General features: G+C 37.3%; 1 protein-coding gene across 2 annotated transcripts in view; it reads left to right on the top strand.

Annotated features, from left to right (window-relative positions):
• DNTT (DNA nucleotidylexotransferase) overlaps nucleotides 1-23,304 on the top strand; it is a 73,093-nt gene that overhangs the window by 42,124 nt on the left and 7,665 nt on the right. Inside the window, exons 8-10 of one of the 2 annotated variants that reach the window (XM_026050997.1) lie at nucleotides 7,397-7,499; nucleotides 12,032-12,295; nucleotides 13,783-13,866. In XM_026050997.1, the coding sequence (XP_025906782.1) occupies nucleotides 7,397-7,499; nucleotides 12,032-12,295; nucleotides 13,783-13,866 (451 nt within the window). The remainder of the gene's footprint in view (nucleotides 1-7,396; nucleotides 7,500-12,031; nucleotides 12,296-13,782; nucleotides 13,867-23,304) is intronic. The other variant, XM_026051006.1, reaches the window with a different exon arrangement.

Raw genomic sequence — 23,304 nt, forward strand, 5'->3', positions numbered from 1 at the left:
CTGAGCTAAAGGCAGCAGTGATTTGAAGAGCTGCTCTTGTGTGGGATCTGGGATTTAGCAAGTCACTTATGATAGCAATGAACTGGTATAATATTTATGCTGCTACTTAGGCTGTTAATATTCTTAATTGTATTGGTCAGATTATATAATTGAGTTATTGATGAAATTACCTCAAATAAATGTCTTAGTAATTTACTGTAATTTTGAGGACTTTTTTTGCTTGCAAGATAATTCTCTAAATTTTATTTTTTTATCTATATTACCTGCTCTTTGTTTTAAATGCTGAAGAACATACTTATTCCTTTCGTTCAACAGAATCATTCACCGTGTAATCACCATTGCAGATGCCCTCTTACAGGTCTAGTTCTGCTCATTTCCTTAGACAGTGCCTTGATCCTTGCTGTCACGAAAGGAGTGCTGTTCCTTGTTGCCCCTAGGAAATGAGAGCGTGCTTTTGAGTCGGTGAAGGTTAATTTTTCCAGGCTCCCCAAAAATAACATAAGAAAGTGAGCTGAAGTAATTGTTTTCTGATATTTTCAATCAAAATCAATCACGCAAAATTTTTTGGCAGTCTGGCTTACGTAAAGAAATGGCATCAGTAGGGTATCAGAATGGCCAGAAAAAAATCTTAGAACTATGTGTACGTTTAATTTTGTGTTCAAGTCTGACTATAAGTGCTTTTGTGTTTCACTATGTATGTACATTGAGACTACTAGAATTTTCCTTCAAAAACATGTATTTTATAGTACCTATAAATTATTTATTTGCTATGATTCTCCTGCTTATCTAAGCTTTCTCTCTGCTGTTTGCTCATTGTACTGTATCTCAATTTGTCCATTTCTTCAGCTATGTGTAATGTTCTGTAACATTTAATCCCTTTTCCTTTGCCACACAATCATCACTTTAGCAATTGTATTTAATCTCTCTAGATGTTTATGCATGCAGCTCATCTATATTCAAGGAATATTCAAATAGCCTCACATGTTTTCAGATCACTTGGCAACGTATGCCTAGAAGTTGTCCTCTTTGCATTACTCAAAAGAAGAACACATGGAAGATGGCACTTTAATTATATTTATTATATATTATATGTAATATATAAGGAATTCCCATATTTCATTCCACTGTTGAAGGACTTGTCTTTTTAGTTAGTTTTAGCTAGCATTTCAGCTAGTGTTCAAACATCTTTTAGGAGGGGGTTCCATTTCACCTAAGCTCTTAGGAAGGAAGGGAGGATTATATCCTGTGATATAAGAAGATTCGCACTCCCCATATGCTATCTAAATCCCTGCTCTGTGTAGTTCTAGTCTGGGATTCTTTAAATGACTATCCCAGCTTTCTGTAGCAAAATGTGATTAAAGAATAAAATAGTGGAGAAAGGGAGAGGTTAAAAGTCTTACCACTTTTTATGGTGAATATTGGTTGCACAGCAATTCTTGATAGCCTGATTTTTTTCGCTGTCCCTACTGATAACAATCATTCTCTCGCAGCTATTCCACAGCTGTGGTTTTTTTCCTTTTTGCTTATTCAATCTAAAGGCTGTAAATAATATGGGTAAAACACCCATTAACATTTTTAATACTGTTTGAATCTGCTAAATCTGGATATTAATGTAAGCGTAAATACAGTCTAGTTTCATCAAACGGATTAACTCGGAACATTCGCCAGTACCCAGTCTTTAGTTTATGTGCCTTCCTCCACAATCAATATTTTTCTATGGTTTTAGTGAGAGTAAAACATTCAATCAAAATGCAAGAAATCTGAAATCTGTGGAAAATCTGTTTGTATTCTCCAGTGTTCATCCTTTAGTAAATTATAATTTATGATAATCAAATGAGTATTTATTTTGAAGATTTGTGGTCTATTATAAAATTACATGCAATTTGTTATTTTATGCAATTCATCAGGTATTCAAAATATATAACTATTGGTGTCCTTAAGGATTTTACCTATGTGTTTGCCTTAATTCATGTGTTCAGTGTCTTTGGTATCAGGACAGGTGTTCTCATGTGGAAAGTTTAATAGATGTGTGTAAGCATAAAGTGCTTGGTCCCCACAAACCTCCTTCAACACTTATTAAATAGAGACTCGGCTGGGCTGTGACTGTTACAAAATGAACATTTTTTATAATGAAAGTTTGCACCTGTTTTTCTGAGAGAGAAAAAGAAAAAGTTGGTTATTTTCTTTTTAGTCTGATGATCTTTCTGAGCAGTTTCTGGAAACCCTTTTCCTTCATTTAAATATTAAATATTTTAAATATTAAATGCAAGAGTATTCAAGCTGCCTTCAAAAGATGCTTTTGTGAGCTGGTTAAATTATGGACAAGGGCAGGTATTGCAGCTGCCTTGAGAAGTCAGATACTAAATTGGATTCCTGCTAACAATTTCTAGACAATGAACAAGGTTCACTTTCCATTTCTAATTGGAAGTCAGACAAACCCTTTTTATTTATCAGGCAAAGTCATAGTGAGGTGAATCATTCAACGGTCTTCACATACAAGTAGAGTCTGTTTTCCTTGAGAAGGATTTGTAAAAATGATAATAATCCCACTTTAAATGAAGTGTGAATTTCTGAAAACACCTAAAATGCAGCCTGCAAAGGAAAATGTAACGATCCATTACCAAATAGCCTAAATAAAGCAAAGACCTATCTAATATAGTATCCAAGGTTTTAAAGTCAGAAAGGATGGTGATCATCTTGTACTGCAGGTGGACCATTACATTAATCATGCGAGTGTTTTGAAGGACTGCATCAAAGACTTTTATCTGAGGCCAGAGGAGGATTTATGCTGCTTGTTCTGGTTTATTCTGCCACATTACAACAGTTTGTTAAACATGAGAAAACTTTTATGTCTACCAGAATACTTTTGACTTCTAGGAACATGAAAACTAACAAGTACGTTCTGAAGAGTTGTCAGGGAGAAAGAACAAGAATGCACCTAAGCAGAAAAATCTAATGTTACAGAGACAGCAAAATTAAGCTAGGAAAGAATTCCAGGGCAACAAAAAAGCACCCAGATCTGACTATTCCTCTTCATCATTTCCCAGTTACTGAATGCTGCACAGACAGACTGGAGGAGACTGTCTCAGCAGTACAGCATAAGCATACTTAAAAAATAAGAGATTATTCAGGAAAGTATTGTGGAGAAATAAAAAAAGGAGGACTTGTATTCTAGGCTAAAGTCATAAAGACTTAAAAGAAACCTGTAGACAGAGTAGTATTGCTAGCACATTATTGCAAGGCTAGCTGAAAAGTAGAGGGCTGTATGAAGAAATCTAAGTCTCAGACTGCAACGATTCTAAGAAACATTTTTTTAGTTTGCAGGCACTGCATGGCAACACTGAAAATGTGCAATATTTCTATTCAGCATGCAATATCAATAGTAAAGGTAATAAATCAGTAATATGATAGATCTATCCAAAGGTATTATCCTATCTCAGATTTTACTTTGATGGTTTTTTTTTCCTTGTCATATGCCTGAGCATGAGATGCAGTTATTCTTAAAAGCATGGGCTGTTGCTGTTCCTTTTTCATTTCTCATGCTACAAGGGACTGGAAGGTTAAGAAAAGCTTACAATTTTACTTATTGTAAGCACACATATGGAAATACAGTATCTTCCACATCCACTTGAACTCTGTCTAAGCACAAAGATTGCTAAATGGTTTTGAGGCTTTTTATACAAAACTCACCTCTGCAAAAAAGTAGTTCAAGCTACTCCATTACTGAACCTGTGTAAATGGTAGAGAAATGTCACTCCATCTTTCCTCAACTAAATTCAGTTTTATGCATTATTGCATAAAACATATGCATATGCAGGAATTGCATCTTGAGGTTTCAAAATACTGTCAGCATGGCACAAAACCTAATCTTGCATATGCTGCCCTTATAAGGCAATCAGTGTGATTTCCTTCACAGTCTTTTGATCCATATGTTTAAGCCTTAGTGATGCTAGTGATGTTTAATGACTTAGAATCTAGATTTTATATTAAAACAATAAGAGTAGAAAACGCCAACAACTTTAGAGTTGATTAATTGACTACTCAGAGACACTTGCCAGCTTTGCACAAGTTCAGTCTGCCAAGAATTCAGCACAGTTAATTAACAGCGCTGGGTCTTTTATAGTCTTCAGGCTTGAATAGATTATTAGGACAAAACCTAACCTGCAAATTCAGTTCTGCACAGTGCTAGTTTTCTTTTAGCTCCAGCTCAAGAAGCACTTCAGACTAGATTTAAAGGAAAGTAAAAGATGATGTAAATAGATCTAAAGAGCATATCTAAAATTTGAATGCATGCTTTTCTTGTTCTTAATCTCAGAAACCTAAATGCCCTGGTCATGTGATGGCACTGCACCTAGGCACACATCAGCTTTTGTTCTTTACAGCATTTCCCAGACCCGCCTTGTGCCCACCTGAAATCTGGGTGCTTGGCTGAATGTCACTGTCATCTCCTAGAAAGCCTTGAAAATATAACATGTTCTTAGCTTGTTTCATACGCATTAAACAGGTTTATACAATTCTTTTCATAAAATGTTTTTGCAGCTGTTTCTATTTTAAAATAGTATTTAATTTTTATGTAAAACTCTTGTGATGAGTGGGCTTGGGCAGCGACATGCCAAAAATTACATTCCTGCTTCTCCCGTGTTCCACTAGCATGCTAGTATCACTACACTGGGCAGATTTATGCTACTCTGTAATATAAAATGCAAGATTTGTAAATTCAGAAAGGAAGGGTGTGGTGCAGTGCAACAATTGGCTTTTAATTTTCCAGTGAACTGCTGATCATGTGCTGAAGTAATTCTTGACCTGGAGATATACTTTATATATATATATATACATATATAAAAAAAACCATACACACAGATGTACAGACATATGCATGCATATCTGTGAGCATTTATGTAGAAATATATGTATGTTCTGTGAAGAAACACCCTACTCTGCTGAAATCAATGACCACACTCCTTTTAATTTGAAAGGAATGAGGATTCCTTTTTCCTGCACCAACATGTACACTTTCCTCTATCTTTTTGTATGACTTAAAAGCTTTGAGCACTGTGTATTTCATAGCTTCTGAGTTTGCTAGGTTATTTTCCTCATTTGAGAAAGGCAATAAATTTATCTAGAAATTATTTGGTGAGTAATACTAGCCTCACAAATTCAGACAATCTAATCCAGTGAGAATTAGCTCACTGAGAAGTGGAAATGTAACATTGATGATAAGTATAATTTATTTCAGATCTTAGCATTCTAACTTCATATAGAAATGACATTTCCATAAATAGTCTCTCTCAGGAAACAGCCAGACAGTGAAAATCTCTGAATTACATGAGATTCTGTGGCGTGATTGAGGCGGGAGGATGTTCATAGCGTTAACCTAAATATGCATATGTTGAATACTGGAGTAAGAATTGGGAATTGACTCCTAATTCCATCAACTCCCAAGTTCTTCCTCTGCTTAATTTTGTAATAATTTTAGGCAAGTTTTCTTATGCCATGTTCTGCATCTCTAAGGTAGGAATAGTAAATTCCTTCCCTTTGAAAAAAATATTTTGAGACATGTAAGTAAAAAGTGCTGTGCAAAGACTTTGCATTATTATGGTAATCTTAAAGATAAAGAATGTCATCTTACAAAATAAGTTTAAAAGTGTTATGTGGAATACTAAATGTTTTTAACTTTTTGAGTTTGAATTGCTATTCAGATTCTAAGCCTAGACTGACGCTTTGTTTGAAACTTCTTTTAAAATCATTTCCACCTGTTTAAGCAGTTTTGACTTTGCTGCAGACGTAGCACAATAGTTGCATTATACAAAGTTAGACTGCTTGTCAAGTATAAAACCTTGGTTTTCATTTCCTTATATCTCGCTGCTAACTCTATTCCACTATCCGTCAGTTACATGATTCTGTCACACAAATGGCAGGTGACATAGCTGCCAGTCAGATCTATTCCTACAAATTTCTAGGTTTAAGAAATCAAATTCACTATTGTAAGAGAATGGAATATTTCATTAAATATCAAAAAAAAAAAAAAAAAAAAGAAGAAAAAGTTTTCTTTTGGACAATTTCCCTTTTAACTCCTTGCATAACAATTATGAATTTCTTTGAACAGTGGATACAGTCATATATCCTTGTGACCATCACAAGCTGTGGTGTATGGTGTGTGGTGTAGCTGTGGTGTATGTGCTATGACTTATCTAGCATGACTGCTAGGGCACTGAGAGGAAAATACATATCCCCTCTATGTGGATAGAAGGGTTTCTGTGAAAGAAATGCAGAGCGATTAGACTTTTTTCACCTGCAGAGGAGAAAGGCTTGAAGCTGTGCTCTGCATCTTAGGTATTTATGTTCTGCACAGCACATGAATGAAGTTTGGGGCAGCAGACTGCAGAAATATCTCCTCTGCTCCCTTCCTCTCATGCTTTCATCTCAGACATAGGTTGGCCAGGTTAGAGCCAAGGAAGAGATGCATGTGCGGTCCTCATCGCAATGCCTAGACCTAAATGAAAGCCTTGTGTTGGTTCTGCAGACCCCATGTGAGTTGCACACAGAGATACACTTATATCTCCTTGAACATTTTATAATTCAGGAGACCATCATTCCAGAGAGCTTGCTTTTGCCAATTTATTCTAACAATAACTCTATCTTAATCTGATTTAGGTTTATCATATTTGGCAAGTGAATGAAAAGCAAGCTAACTGCTTAGATTTAAATGAACAGCAACAGGAGATTATGACAGCATTTTTCTCCAAGAACATTTGCAATTAAACTTTGTGTGTATAAGTTTAATTGTGTAGTCCCTAGCAAGCATAATAAACAAGCTTTAGTCACATTAATGCTGAACTGTTATCAGAAAACCTTAAAGCTCAATCTCTGCGGAAAATGCATTTTAAAATAAAAACAGGTATAAACTATTCAGACATTTTATGTCTGCCATAAAAAGGAACAATAAAATAGTCCATAATCACACTTTTGTTCATTAAAATGTCCATCAAAAGCTAAAGAATGGTTAAGCCTGCAGTAGCTAGACTGGCAAGTTTATCTGCAATGGATTATTAATATATACTATGGTATTTTGATTATATTTTTTTCCCTAGAAATGACTGAAACCTTTTTCTGAGACTTAAAGGGAAGAAAAAGATTTAACATCACCAAATGGATCTGCACTATCTAGTTGAACAACAGAGAAAATACATCAAAAACTTTAAATTATTGCTTAACAAAGAACTCTGAAAGACCTGATAAAAGAAATAGATTTCATTCTGATTATGTTTCAAGAAACGTTGCTATAATTTTATTCTGCAAACTCTTTATATAATGTAGCAAAAATAAGCTCTTTGGAAAGTAGTGCAAAATTCATCAGGAACTTAACTCTTTTAGTCTCCTTATTTGTTACTTGTAGGGGTAAGAAGATTGGACACGATATAGATTTTTTGATCACCAATCCAGGACCAAGAGAAGATGATGATCTTCTGCATAAAGTTGTTGACTTATGGAAAAAGCAGGTATGAAGTAAATAATATTTGGCAAAAAAAAAAAAAAAAAAAAAAAACAAACCAAACCCTTGTTCTAGCAGCACCGAATAAAGCCTGTGTAGTGTTGAAAGGATGCCAAGTCCTTTTCACAGATGATGTCAAGATTTTGAAATCATTTTTCCATTTGATCATCAGGCAAGATGATCTAGGTACACCCTCCGGCTCTGAACACTGATGTTGAAGGTTATATCAGGGGAAGAGTAACCTTGCACACGCTCTCTTATACGTTCCCCTAAGAATCACCTTGTGCTCAAAGGTAGGAAATCAAGACAGAAGGACTTTTGAGTGACCCACTATGGCAGGTCACTCATTTCATTTAAGATTTTCTTTTTGGTCAGCTTTATTCAGTTCCAGCTTTATAGTTGGAAGCTTCTCAATTATAACAGGTATAAGTACCTCAAAATGTTCTAAGTCAGAAAGACTATTGGGACAAACAGGCCCTTTGTTTCTTTTTCTGCCTTTTTGGTCAGCTAAGGTATCTTTCAACATTTAAGACTTATGCTGTTCAAAGGAACTGACTACATTTCAATGTGCAAAAGGGTCAGGCTCTCTCTGAGGTGAATCATGAAATGTCCCACTGCCAAAACAGATCAGCTTTCAACTGAGACAGCCTGGAGAGACTATCTTTGAGTTCCTTCTTGAAGGACGTAATTAATGTGTACTGGGTTAACATGCAGAAGGTCTCTCAAAAGTCCCAAACAGACAAAAGCTTTCTGACTGTATAACAAAGTGATCTGGTCTAGATGTAGTCAAAACCTTGTTCTTTCCTGGTAAAGTACTACCCTTGCTGCATTTCTCTTTCTGTAGGTTAATTTTAGTCTTTAAAAATGTTAAAAGATTATGGCTAATTTCTCAGATTTGTTGCTTCCATCTAATTCTGTACAGTAAGTGTACATATTGAAGTAGATTGCTAGCAGACATGTTTTATCAAGCTCCACTATGGAGCTATGACCACTAATGAGTGCTGAAGAGCTTTATTTTTATTTATTTATTGTTTTTTTTTTTTATATTACATAAAACTCGTCTCTCAGTAATTCTACTCACTTTATTCTGAGCAAAGCCTTTCTTCTTGGTAGGTATCCTTTTGCTTTCTAAAGACTCAAAACTCCGGGAAGCCATGTGCAGGTCCTTCAAAAATCCTGTTTATTCTCACACTGCAGAAAGGAAAAATAGGATGAGTTGAAAGCAAGAACCTGCCCCTGAGTGCAGCCTTTCTCTCCTTCTCCCATGGTCTCACTTACATGAAAATGAGCACAGTTCCTGTGATCTGAGAAGCCTGGCGACTGCTGAAGCTTTGCAGCCCAATACATGTTTCTTTCATTTAAATTGAATCGAAAGGAAAGAAATAGAAAATAAATTGTTCTTGATGATTTCTTTTTAAGGATAAAATTTGGCAAAAGTGAATGCAGAGAGAGTCAAGGAGGTCAAGGGTATTCAAGGATCTGATGAAAAGATTACGATTCCTCTAAAGATCCCAGAATGAAGAAAATGCCTCAAGGGGAGATAAACACCTGCACAAGGAACCAAACCCAAATAAGACGGGGATTGTTTAAGCTGATAGACAAAGACTTTTCTGTATTTCCTTTGGAGTCCTTATGGCTTATAATACTACTTGTATGGCCTCTTAACTGTGGCAGCTGTAATATATTGGCTTTTACTGTTGCTACTAAAAAATCAGCTGCCAGCAAAACCAAAACGCAAAAACAAAGACAGGAATTACACTCCCCTTGCCTTCTTATTACCTTTGATTTCTAAGAGGAAAAAAGGAAAAAAGACCAAATATAAGGCACTTTTATACTTTTTGGCAGTACACCTGTCGGCTGCTTCACAGCTTTCCACTTTTGTGCTACTGCTTCAAAGCCCAGATTCATCAAAGAATGTCACCGAGGTCAGGATGTTGACTGCCTTTCAGCAGCTCCTAGTGAAGGATCCTGCAACATTTAACTTGTAGACTATGGGGAAAAAGTAATTTAAATAGTTTAAAAGGGCCTTTTTCTTACCTGAAAAGTTTAATGTAACAAGATTCTTCCACTGAAAGTTGTTTAAAACTAAGTAGTTAAATCAACATCATCCTGCTCTTTGATATGGCACCATCAGGGATAAATGAACCAAGGAACAGACAACACAGAATATCCACTGAGCTCCAAAGCGGAATGGAAAAGGGAAAAGCTGCAATGCAGTACTCAAGTTATAGTCTTAATGCTTAATTAAAGAAGCTTAATAAAGAAAGAAATTATGTCCTCTGTGAGTTAGAGCTTGCAAGTCAGCATGCTAACAGGCTGAGACATCTGTGTCCATGCAGCCTTGTACACACACTCTGCAAAGAGATCTTTATTCTTTGCTACAAACCTATTTAGCATTGTTCATCAATGGGGGCAGAGAAACCACTGCTGAAGGCATTCAGCACTTCAGTTTTTGGCTCTGTGTTTGTGCAAGTATAACATTGCACTAGCCCATATTGCCATTCTGTTTTTTTTCAGCTTTTAGGAAAATAGGGAATATGGATAGTGCTAACTCTTTTTAGTATCTAAATAGTTCAGTTTAGATTCTGTCATTCATCCTTGCTGAGGCGTATGGATCAGGAATGGGAAGCATTGATGTCCCATTACTGTGCACGGTAAGCAGCAAGTAACCAGAATGACTTTCCCATTGTTAAAACCACTTTTTTTTCCTTTTTCTTCTTTTTTTTTTTTTTTTTTTAAGATAGTTCAAAGGACAATGAGTCCTTCCACTATTCTAGTGGAAGAAGGTTATGTAAACATTTGAGGGACTTCAAAGGAGAAACTTTGGAGCACTTCAAAATTGATCCAAGGACCTAAAACAATCCTTATGATGGAAATCTTAAGAAATTCATTCTGTTTATCTCATCCTAGAGAAATATGAGAGTTGGGTTTGATCAATGTGTAGGTATAAAGAAATGTAAAAGAAGATGCGGAAAGCTGACAGCTGATAGGTTTGTTGGTCTTGAAGATCGAGACAAAACAAATTCTTTAACTGGAGGATGAAGTTAGTAAATTTAGCTTAGTAATAAGATGTATTTTTCCTGCTAGAAAAAGTAATTTAATTCTTAATAGCCTGTGAAAAAGTGGTTAATGCATTCTTTCTTTCTAGTATTCAAGACAAATTTACATTTATTTTGCAAAGCCAAATATTGGAAATCTCAGCTTTCTGTTTAATTGCGAGCTCAGAGGATCACTGTGGTTTTCTATATTCTATCAATTTATAAAAGCTGAGAGTTATTTATAAGGCTGGGAGTACCAGGACTTAGCACTGGAGTATTTTCATTATGCGGAATCACTCAAAACTTGCAGTCTTTTTCCTAGCTGATCTTTCCTACTAGAGATGGCTTCAGGGATAGTGAACACTCTTATATTACTATATTGTCAAGCTCTGTTTCTATTCTGAAGAGCCAAGGATGACTGAAGATAGAATCTGCCTTATTTCTCTTTTTATTGTGTAGGTGAGGTTTTGTTCTGTAAAAAGGCAGCGCTGGGCAGCAGATGGGAGACTGCTCCTTGTCTTGTCCCTTGTTGCTGCTGTGCTTTGCATGGTGAGAAGTCTTCTGGCAGATGTGAGGAAACTGCACTTTACTGAGGGCAACTGAACATGCTCAGGTGTAAGAATCATTGGGAGAAAAGGGCAAGTCTGAGATACCTGGAAAGCCAGTGGCCATGGAAATTGCTTAGAAATGCAAAGCATAGGCATACAGACAGGTCTGAGGAATGACAGAAAAGTATATTTGCTAGGAACCTTGATGGGATAGTGAAGAGCTTATTGCAACCCCAGGAACCATTGAAAGTTGCTGGTTGTAGAGCAAGGGTGGTGGAAAGCTTTGCCCCTTTCCAGTCAGACCTCCCTGCTCTGCTATAGTGGAAAGAAATTATGCCCCTCCATTACTTCTATTTGGTTTCCTTCTGAATTTTCTATTTTTATAAAAAGAAAATAAAATCTATTAAAAAAAATAAAAATCTGTCTATTGATGGTTCACAAGCCTTTTAGTAACACATTTTAAAGAAAAAGTGTGCCATGCTCTGGTGAATCCTAGCCTTGCCACAAGGAAATCTCAGGCAGCAGTGTCTGAATGCTCTCCTTGGAACCTGTCAGCAAGATTATGCTCTGGACTAATCTATTTTCTCAATGTCTGACATATGAGAAAGAATCAATCTCTTCTCAGAAATTTCTGTTGACTGTTGACATCCATAGCAAAAAGCCTAAAGGAAAAGATGGGGAAGAAGAGCTAGAAATATTGTCCTCTACATACAGAGTAGGACATTGCCACTTTCAGATGACTACAACTGCAGATTTCCCTCTCAGGATTTGCTAATATTTTTGTAAAGGCTGCAGCTATTTCATGTCTGAACTGAGTCCAAATACAGACTTGTTGTGCTATTCTGTTTACTGAAACTGTACTTAACATACATTTTAAAGACGGTTGGCTAGAAACTCTGAAATTACAATAAATCCCCTCCAGTCACTCAATGTGACCAATGTTTCCTCTTTAGGGCTTACTCCTTTATTGTGATATCATTGAATCAACATTTGTAAAAGAGCAGCGACCAAGCAGAAACATTGATGCCATGGATAATTTTCAGAAGTGTTTTGCAATTTTAAAGTTGTATCAGCCACGAGTAGACAGCGAGAGTCAGAGCACATCAGAGGAATTTGATATGGCAGAAGTCAAAGACTGGAAGGCAATCCGTGTGGATCTGGTCATAAGCCCCTTTGAGCAATACGCATATGCTCTGTTAGGCTGGACAGGCTCCAAGGTAAGTAACCACAAAAGTCTATTTTTCCTTAGCACTGCTAGTCTGGTTTTGCCCTTACAGGACAGATCAGAGTCCATGGAACTTGTAAAAATGTTCCTTCTCCACACATGCCACATTTTGTACTGTCATCACCCCGTGATCAGAGCTGAGAAGCTGGTGAACTCATCAGTGACACTTCTGTATTGTGTCTAAGAGAGTTTGTTCTCCTTGAAGATTTTCTTTAGTTGCATAGAATTAAAAGTTAGATTTTCAGTCTGCCACATTGCTTTTCTACATTATCCCACCGCTAACACGTAACTTAGATGATGTTGAGTAGAGAGGTATTTTGAAGGGATGAAAGAATTATCCCAGTGATATTATAGGAAATAAAACATTTTTTGAAGAAATGTTATGAATTTTAATTCAATTTTCTCCACAGGAAATTGAAAACAATTTGAAATTTTTGTTTTTCAGTTAATGAAATATTTTGTTTCAGTTTTATTTTACTTGCATATTGTGTTTCTTCATTAACTTTGAATTAAACAATCTTTTGATAGGTAAAGCAAATTTTAAGTGCAAGTTGCTTTGATATTAGATGTTATTGTTTGTGGATAATTGCTGTTTTTGTGGGTATAATATATAGATATATTGTGGGCATAATATTTCCAAAATAAAAAGTTTTATCTGCATGTAAACTCAGAATTCAAATTGTTAATACTTTTCCAGATAATTATTTTTAGATCTCTTCTACACGCTTGCCCTCTGAGGTTAAGTATTTGTTTTAGGGAATGATTACATGGTATAACAGAGTGCTCCTTGAAATTATTAGAGCTCGCTTTGAATGAGCTTTTTGATATGCTGGATGCAGTACAGGTGCATTAGCGCTCCAGTCTACTTAGGTTAATTAGAAGCAGGATGTTTTAGACAAGGTAGAATGCTGCAATTGATGTGTTCTCCTGCTGTGCTGATGAGTTACTTCAGTCAATTTGAGATAATAAAATATATTTATTTGGACCTTGGAATAAGTACTACAGACTTTGGAGTCCTTTTTATCCTGGAATTGTTTGGCTGCTTAAAGGCCCATGTCTCCTCTGCCCCCTGTAAGTGGTTCCTTCACTTTGTGAAGCCCTTTGGGGTAAGTGGGTAAGGACTTCACCTTACTCTGCTTGGCTCAGCTGCTGCTCTCTGAGATGATTCACCTGCCAGGTGTGGGTGCCCATAACAGGCCATAGTTCAATCTTGCTTTCTCTTGGAATAGCCAGTTTTGTTCAGGAAAGTAATAGCTTATAGCTATTTCTTAGCTTCTTTCACTTATAGCTCTATAAGTGATGCACTGTTGCCTATTAAAACTGTCCCTGCTGGATTATCCAAATATTCAGACAAATGGTCTTTTAAAGAGGTTAGTTTTTCAAGTATTCCCTTGTTGAGTGATTTGCTGTTGGACTCTTATATGAAGGTTGACCCTTTCCATTTGTTACTCTCACTCGTATTTGTTACATCTTTTACAGCAGTTTGGGCGTGATTTGCGGAGGTACGCCAATCATGAGAAGAAGATGATGCTGGATAATCATGCCTTATATGATAGGAGAAAGGTACTTTTCATTCTTTTAAATAAAACTATCTTATTTTTATTTATGTGTATAGTTTTTCAATTTATTCTTGAATATTCAGGTGGGTAGTGTATTTTGGCTTGGATATCTATCTTGGTTATCTTGGCTATCTATTTACATGGTAAACCAGTCTGATCTTCACAAAATATAGTTTCTTTGACAAACGTTGATTCAATCTAAATAAATAAGTCTGAAAATCTTCTTTGTCATTGCTGGGATAATTTCTGAAGTTTCTGAAGTGTGTGTTAGACAGTGGCATGTGGAGAGAGCTGTGAAATGGCCACAAAAATCAGAACACCTCATCCACAGGCATTTGTAGATAAGTATTTTACTCTTCTGTTCCAGAATTAAATGTCTTTTCTGTTGCACAGCCATGATCTCAGGTGGGATTATGCTGACATTCAAAGAAAAAAGAAGGGGATCTTCTAAATGCCTGAGGAAATTTCTTTTGGATAAGATACTAAGTGGAGATCAGGGAATTTTCTGCTTTTAAAGCCTTGGATTAGGAAGTCAGTCTACATGAAATTCTGCTAAGCCAGTTACTAGTCATGGTCAAGCAGTCGTAATTCTGATTTAAATGCTTTTGGCTGCAGGTACACTGATCTCTGCATTCATCTTGCTTAATGTCTACATTCATATTAGGCTGTGTTAATAAGAAGCAAAATCAATACTGAAGATTTATACTGATGTCATTACAAGCAAAAGTACCAAGTCAAGATTTTACATTAATCTTTCCTGTAGGCTCTTTACAGAATGAGGAGTGCTTTCAGCCTCTCTTCTTGCATGTGGCATTTTCTCTTTGTGAGAATAAGCAGTAATCTAATCCCTCACCCTGCTTCAGCTATCTCTGTATGCACTTGTCAGGCTTGTATGCACTTGTCAGGAGAAATGATCAGACTAATGATTCACCCAATGTCCTGTCTCCAGTAACTATCAATATCTGATGCTTAATATATATATATATATATATATAAAATTATACATATGTATATACATGTTATTTGTCTGTGTATAATATACTTACATAAAATAGATAAATATGTAATTAAATGTTTCTTCATGACTTCAGGTATGATATCACTGTCCTTCCATCCTTCCTTCCGTCCGTCCTTCCTTCTGTCCTTCCTTCAACATTTTCCACAAAGAGGAAAAAAAATCCATCTTGAAATAGACACCCAATATGCAGAATTTCAGAACAGGCATCAGTAAATCGCAATCTGCTTTAAAGAGTGGCTTCTGTCAAGAAGTACTATTCTAACAGAAAGCAGGGAGACCACCCTCATTGCCAGTATTCTTCTACTTTTATGGTCTAATGTGTTAAATTCAAAGGAAATTTTTCTTATTTTTAACCTTGCAACAAGAAGTTGCAGAAAGGGCATTTTGAACAAAAAGCCTTCCACACTGCCCCCCAGTGTGTAACAGTCTGGAGTGTGCACGATACAGCCTTGGTGTCTGTAATTGTGAAGACTGAGATGATAAGCCGTGGTGGAGGAGGAGAAATTTGCAGGAAATTTCATGGCCTGGATGCATGGCTGCCCAGGCTGATTCTTTTTTCAGGTTAGCAAGTCAAAGGAAAGCTTCACTTTTGTCTATCTGTAGCTTTTGGAAGATACTGGACAACTCTCAAATTTATAACAGAACCAAAATCTTATTAAAAGTATGTTTCATATATCTTCCATTGCTGTGACCATTGCCCCAATGGAAACTGAAAATTTATTAGCAATTAAATATAGCTTTCCTTTTCATAAAGATTATTGGCAGTTCAAATCTGCTTCTCTGTAGAACTATATCCTAATGTTATGAAAGTTGGCATATTTCAGTTGACTTGTATGTACTGTTTGAAGTATAATGTTGGTGTGATATATATCAGCTAACATTTAAACCTTATGAAAATTTGCACATTTGGGAGAGAAAGGAGGTAACTGATCAGCTATCAGGAAGAAAAAGAAGTTGTAAATTCCTCTTGTCTTACTATTGCATTAGTGACAAATGGCACGATAGATTTATGAAGTAGTCTGATAAAATTCTCAGTGTATTCTTTTTTCCTGATTTATGAATGATTCCTATACTCCATAAAATAGCTCAAAAAGTATTTTTCTGTGTAACTCCTAGATCAGCTATAGGATCTACTCTATGAAAATTCAAATGTTTAGGGTTTTCACCGCATAGACCTTGGATCTTTAATTGCTATGACATAGCTTCCTGTCATTCCTACTTAAACCCTCTATAAGGAATATTTGGCTATGACACGCAGTGTATCTAGAACCAGAACCTAACAGAAGTATATACCTATATACCTATCTCCATTAGATATTTACGTGGTTATCATTTCAGCATCTGAGAAGTTTGCAATGTGTGTGCATGTATGTATAGTTTGTCTCATATTATTAATACCTCTGAAAATGCCAGAGAATGACTAGAGTTGCCCACAACTTAGAGGTGTAAAAGGTCAGATCACAAAGCTATTTTTCTTGCCCCAGAGGATCGGTTTGGCCTTGTGAGCTAGCAAGAGTGCTGGTATAGCTCTGGAAGCTCGCATAGCTTGGTGAAATTAAAATTAAACAGTTTTAAATGTAGCTGAATCAGATTCTAGTCTATAAGTATTAAACTGAAATTCGGGATTTCATCAAGAAAAGATTTTAAGCTGATTTTGTTTCAACTTCTGATACTCTAAAAAAAGGCTGACACATGGTTTCTTTTTTATTTTTGATAATATGCCTGTCATTGATATCTCATGCATTTATGCTGATGACTGAAGACAGTTATCCCTCAAACTTCCATTCCTGCATGAGGAAACATGGCATTTAAAGGAAAGCTCACATGAGCAGTTTGAAAATAGTGTGGGGGTTTAACAATCTGAGTCTTCAGTTCTGTGCACTTCCCAAGCTCTGATATGCCCAAGACTCAGAAATGTGCTAAAATGCACAATCAAACTGCTTTGAAATTTATGTGTAAAACTTCACACCTACAGCTGGTATTTTTGGCACAAAAAAAAAAAAAGCATTCAAGAATAGCTCTTAATTTGTGGGGAAGGCATTTATATGCAGATTGGAAATAATGTCTTGATGATCTACCTGACTTTGCTTTTTCTTATTCTGCAGTAAATCCTCTCTTGGCCGGTACACATGCCTCTTCTCAGATCTGTCTGTAAGAGTGTGCTGTGTCAGCCTGGTAGGCTGCCATGATCATAGTTAGCCAAAAGATCATGTATCTGTTTCAAATACGTGACATTGGAGGGCACTTTCAAACAATTTTCAGGTTTTCCTGTTCCTTTTAGGTTTTCTCATTCACCTTTTAAGCCTGAGATAGCTTTCAAAAAAAGCAACACGAGAAGGAAAAATCATTTTGACACATGGTGACAACTGTGTGAACTAAAGAGGGCATAAATTGTTATAGTATGGCCTGAGGCAGCAGGATGGTCCAGAGGTTTGAGTGTTATCCTACAGCTTCAGTCCCAGATAGACCAATTTTTTCTCTCTAGTTTTAACCAAACCACTTAGCTTTCTATGATCTCACTTCTCAACAGAAAATCTAATTCCCACAATGCAGATGCTTGACAAGGGTAAATCATTATCGACTGTGCCAAAAACTAGTTCAGTTTAATGAAGGATTTTGATCATTCAGCATTTTGTCTTTCCCTCTAGGTAAGAGTAAAAGCAAATGCTTAATGAAGAATATTGATAATTCAAAATTCACTATTTTTCTTCTTTCCTGATCATAGAGAAAGTTCAAATGATTATATTTTCTATAAAGGAAAATGCTTTTGCAATCTCAGTGTTGGAAATAAATCACACACCAAACTATTACAAACTTCCAAAAATCAGACAGCTCTTGGGGCTGCAAGCTGTAAGGCGGTCAGCTTGGCTGGCTGCTCCAGGATTATAAAGCTAATAAGCTTTATAGGAGGTAGGCTTTGATGTAATTAAAAGGACTTATTTGATCTTAGGCTCCCAATAGCCTCTCAGGCAGGTTGTTGAGAAGAAGGGCAAGCCAGAAGGAGCCAAATAGGCTTACATTTTTAAAAGCATCTGGTAAGTTTAATACTACTGGAATACTCTTCCTCCCTCCCTCCCTCCCTCGCTCCCTTCCTTCCTTCCTTCCTCCCTCCCTCCCTCCCTCCCGCCTTCCCTCCCTCCCTCCCTCCCCCACGGCGACATTTTGATAATCGAATCAATCTTAAGGAACACTCAAGTTTGCGTAGGAAAATACCAAAAAGGACCAGAGAAACAGATTTGATATGAGTTTTCCTGTTTGGCTGAGCAGTTCTGTTCACAAAGGACTGGCACATTCTTTCTGGAATTGTACTCAAGTAGAAATATTGTTCCTTAGAATTGTCTTTCTAGGAATCCTAAGAAGTTGCAATCCAGTTGTTCTTCAGCCAGCAGAAACCACATTTCCTATTTTTGTGTAAAGATGAGCATGAGGAACAAATTGTTCTGCAAACTTCATGAGTACGAAAGAAGTTTCTTAAAAGATCTCCTATGTGGTGCAAACTCCCAAACCCCACAACTTTTACCCATTATAAATTGGCTTTTATAAAACACACTCTTTCTCAACTATTTTAACTAACCTTCCTTACCTAAACTCATTGAAAAATAGTATAATTACCAAAGACTTCAGAACCCATCGTCAGAAAGTAAGCTGCTTTTCATCTCTTCTGAATTTTGCTGGACGCTATTCTCTGTAACTATGAAAAAGAAGAATATTTACTACTACTCCTCTGTGCTGCTCACATTTGCCCATTTGGTAGGATTCTTTATTGTTCTTTTATTTAAAAGCAATATTTAAGCTATATTTAGTGTTCTTGACACTAGCTGTACAGCAGTTTCTCAGAGTGACTTCTCAGCCTAGCAGAAGTTTGCAATCATTTTCCATTTTTAAAGACAAAGTCTCGACATAGTGCAATTTTAATGGTTGGTGCCAGAAGTTCTCAATGACATATATTTCCTCAGATAATTATCTTTTGAGTACACCAGGGACCACATGGAAGTGGAGATGACTCAGAGGTAGGGTAAGGGGAAGGATGGGATGGAAGAAAAATAATTCTCTATCCATGTTTTGTGAAGGGAGAATTTTGGGAATGATGTGTAGAACAACAACTCAGATGGATCATGACCTTGTAGAAAGCATCTCTTTCCTTGAGCTTGGTAACCACTACCTGACATCCTCTGCCAGATTATGGGAGATGGGGACCAGGTTTATCTTGTAGTATTTAGTCTCTTGCATAAATCCATGTATTTTTCACAATAATGTTTCCAAAAATCACTTTTAACTGCAATTATTACTTTCATCAGTTCAAGATAGCGAAATAAAATGATGCAAATAATTAGTATTGCTTTTCTGTAAAAGAGCAGCTGGTGTTCCTAGTGTATAATAAATTGATTAAATTATTAGCATATGAATGTTCTTACACTAGCATTGTGGCTTGCTGAGTTTTTGTAAGGATAAAGTTACAAGCTCAAAGTTATTTTGAAAAGTCATTGGAGTAGAAAGCAGTTATTAGTCTTTTGTCCAATGAAAATTTAAGACATGAAATAGCTGCAGTAATGTTTTCTATTGTTAAAGAAATATTGAAAAAAAAATGACACTATGCAGAAGACTGTATATGATTGATGACAGTTTTGCATTTAAAAACCTTTGTGTGAGCTTGAATGGAATTAAATGCTTTTTGTTGTTGTTGTTCAATAGCTAGAGAGGGGGTTTACATAACTACTGTCAATAGCAAATTCAAAAGATGCCGTGAAAATTTGCAAGGATCCAGCCTTGCAAAATACTAATTGCCCTACAGTTGCAACAAAAACAGTAAAATCCTACCCTGAAAATATTTTTTGAGTATAGTTAGTTTTCTTCTGGAAATTTCTATAAATGTGAGATGCAAAAGTTTTGCTGGGATTTCTCAGTGCCACTCTGTGAAGGTGACATGCACTCAATAATCACCCTCTGGATTGCACAAATCACTTGCCTTCAGAAAACTTTCCTATTTAAGAAAATTCTTAACTAACTCTTGAAGAAGGACTTGCCTTGTTTTAATTTGCACATATCTGCAAAGCCAAATGTAGGTGTGATTGCAGCCTAGATAAACATTTTGATGTTGACTTCAAGCTAACTAGCCCAAATAAAATGAGAATTTAGCATAGCCGAAAAAAGGGAGTATACATTAAGGTCCCCACAGGGCATATACTGGTCCAGGATTGATTTCTACTGTATTTGGCTGGCTTTCTGTACAGCCCAGCTCTTCTTACTGTTGTAACAGAACAAAACTGGTATAGGAAGAAGATGGCAATCTGAATTTGTTGCAATTCCTTTATCCTAACCTGCTTGTAGGGGTTTAAAGGTTACCTTAGCCACAAAAATGCAACAAGTATAATCCATCCATGTAAAAGATGTCCAAAGCAAGATAAAAGAGAGTATAGCTCTGCTAAAATAAATTCTAAAACAACATAAAGAGCACAAGTAACCAGGAAGTATTTAATCAAATAGATTATTTGCTTATTCCTGCAGGTAATCTCTCTGTAATGAGACCTGCAGCAGAGAGAGGCTGGAAGAGCTGGGATGTGATAAATTCCCTGTCCTTGCCTCTGAGTGCTGGCTAGCCACAGTTTCAAGCTTTGCTGCCAGGTGGCATCACCCTGGTCTGCTGGATTTGTCCCTTGCGGAGTGAGTTAACAAGGGTAGAGCTTAGATGCAGTTACAGAGCAAGAACTGTGTGCTGCTTTCCCTGTCTTTGAGCTAGTGGAGAAGTTATGGAGAAGTGGAGAAGTTATGTTTCAGTGTCCAAACAGTGGAGAACTTAAATGCAGCCAGTATTTTTTGCAATATTCTCTGGTGCCTTATGTTAATTTTTTTTTTTTTAAACAAAAACTTGAAAACTAACTGCTTGAAGACACCTGGTAAATCAGCCTGTTATTTTGGTTTTTCCTGTTCTTCTTGGTCCTGCGGGTTCCGTAGAACCCATTCTATGGAAAAGTTGGAACACGATTGTCCTTTTTGAATAGCAGGCTGTGAGTCCCCGTAACCAGGGGTCTGCTTGTGAGGAGATGAGGGTGCTACGGCAGAGCACAAGAAGAGACTCTGTGGAGATGCTGTCCACACAAAGCCAAATCAAGTAGGCAACTATCGTGATGGAGGATTAAGGTCTGAAAATGATAAGAAAAAATTCTCACTTTTTGGAATAAAAGGCGACCAATCAGTTGTAGTCAAGTACAAGTCATATGACAAAAATGGGATTGAAACAAAGGCAAAAGTACTGGCAGTGGAGGCCATCGCCAAGATACTAATACAATTATTAAAAGTCTTTCATGTAGAAAAAAAAAGGGAGTGTAAGCAGCAAATTGTCAATAAAATAAAGACAGGGATGGCAAAATATGGTATAGTTTAGCAGCAGTCTAGACTAGATAAATTGAACAACTTTAGGCATTAATAGGTTGTAATGGCAGTGACTGTGTTTGTGGGAAAAGTTATGTCTCTGTGTTGGATTTGTTTGTTAGTACATTCATACACAAAGTTAAGACCCACAGCTAACATATAGTTATAAGGAAAGCTACAGCTGCGCAGGACTTGGGATAGTAGAGGAGAGAAGTTGCCCTGAGGAAGCCAGATAGACTGCCGATGGCTGGGCTGTCACCTGCCCTCCCTCCTTCTCTGTGAACAAATCCCTTGATAAAAAGCCAGTTTTGTTTTCCATGCATTGTGTCTTTACCCAATATGTGACATCTCAAAAACACACATCCCTGGGAAGAAGAGCTGGCTATGACTCCATACCTTTATTTTATTACATGAAGTGTAATAAAACACATGAGTGTTGGCTCGATGGCAGGGTGCAGAGAGTGGTTGTCAATGGTGCGGAGTCCAGCTGGAGGCCTGTACTTAGTGGTGTCCCCCAGGGGTCAGTTCTCGGTCCGGTCCTGTTCAACTTATTCATTAACGACCTGGATGAAGGGCTGGAGTGCTCCCTCAGCAAGTTTGCCGACGATACCAAACTGGGTGGAGTAGCTGATAGCCCTGAGGGCTGTGCTGCCATCCAGAGGGACCTGGACAGACTGGAGGACTGGGCGGCGAGAAACCTTATGAGGTTCAACAGGGGCAAGTGCAGGGTCCTGCACTTGGGGAGGAATAACCCTGGACACCAGTACAGATTAGGGGTGGACTTGCTGGAGAGCAGTCCCGCAGAGAGGGACCTGGGTGTCATGGTGGACGACAAGTTGACCATGAGGCAGCAGTGTGCCCTGGTGGCCAAGAAGGCCAATGGGATCCTGGGGTGCATTAAGAAAAGCGTCTCCAGCAGGTCGAGGGAAGTGATCATCCCCCTCTACTCAGCCCTGGTGAGGCCACATCTGGAGTACTGTGTCCAGTTCTGGGCTCCCCAGTACAAGAGTGATGTGGAGCTGCTGGAGAGAGTCCAGCGCAGGGCTACCAGGATGATCAGGGGCCTGGAACATCTGCCCTATGAGCAAAGGCTGAGAGAGCTGGGTCTGTTCAGCCTGGAGAAGAGGAGGCTGAGGGGGGACCTGATCAGCGTGTATAAATACCTCAAGGGAGGCAGTGAGGAGGAGGGGGGCGGCCTCTTTTCAGTGGTGGGCAGGGATAGGACTAGAGGAAATGGCTTCAAACTGAAGCATCGGAAGTTCCACAGGAACTTAAGGAAGCATTTCTTCACTGTGAGGGTGACAAAGCACTGGAACAGGCTGCCCAGAGAGGTTGTGGAGTCTCCTTCTTTGGAGATCTTTAAAAGCCGCTTGGACGCAGCCCTGTGCCACGTGCTCTAGGTGACCCTGCGTGAGCAGGGGGGTTGGACTCAATGACCTCTGAGGTCCCTTCCAACCTTCGGCATTCTATGATTCTAAGTCATATAGTATCCCTACGTGTATTTAACAGTGTGTTTAATAGCTATAGTCTCAAAATTACTTTTTTTTGGTACCATCTGAAAATGTATATTCCAGAGTGGTTCACTGAAAGATGATAACTGCATAAGTTTACTTTGCAGAATTAAGGAGACATTTTTAAAGATTCTTTAAAAACTGAATGTTATAGTCTTATTTTGGCAGATGTTGCTCTAAAATTATGAAGTTATAACAGTGAGACAGTCAGCCTTGAACGTCTTGATGAATTAAACATGCTGCAGCTGCAGAGTTTGCTTTAGATGGCTGCAATAATGACTGGATTAAAACTAAAGTAAACATAAAGATCCAAAGTTTATGATATTGATTTCCTATGTGATCAGAGTTCTTCACATAATCATTACTACAGCTAAACACTGAGTCACTGTAAACAGATGCACACACTTTCATTTTCTTTCCAATTCTTTTATCTCTCTCAGTAAAGTGGCAATTGAATATGGGATTTGGGGGATTTGTTCTTTTTGCACCTGGTCTGTTTTTAATAATTAAGAATTAAACTAATCTACTTTTTACCCTTGATAAA

The sequence above is a fragment of the Nothoprocta perdicaria genome, unplaced genomic scaffold (assembly GCF_003342845.1).
Source record: "Nothoprocta perdicaria isolate Ctin4 unplaced genomic scaffold, notPer1 scaffold_111, whole genome shotgun sequence".
NCBI lineage: Eukaryota > Metazoa > Chordata > Aves > Tinamiformes > Tinamidae > Nothoprocta > Nothoprocta perdicaria.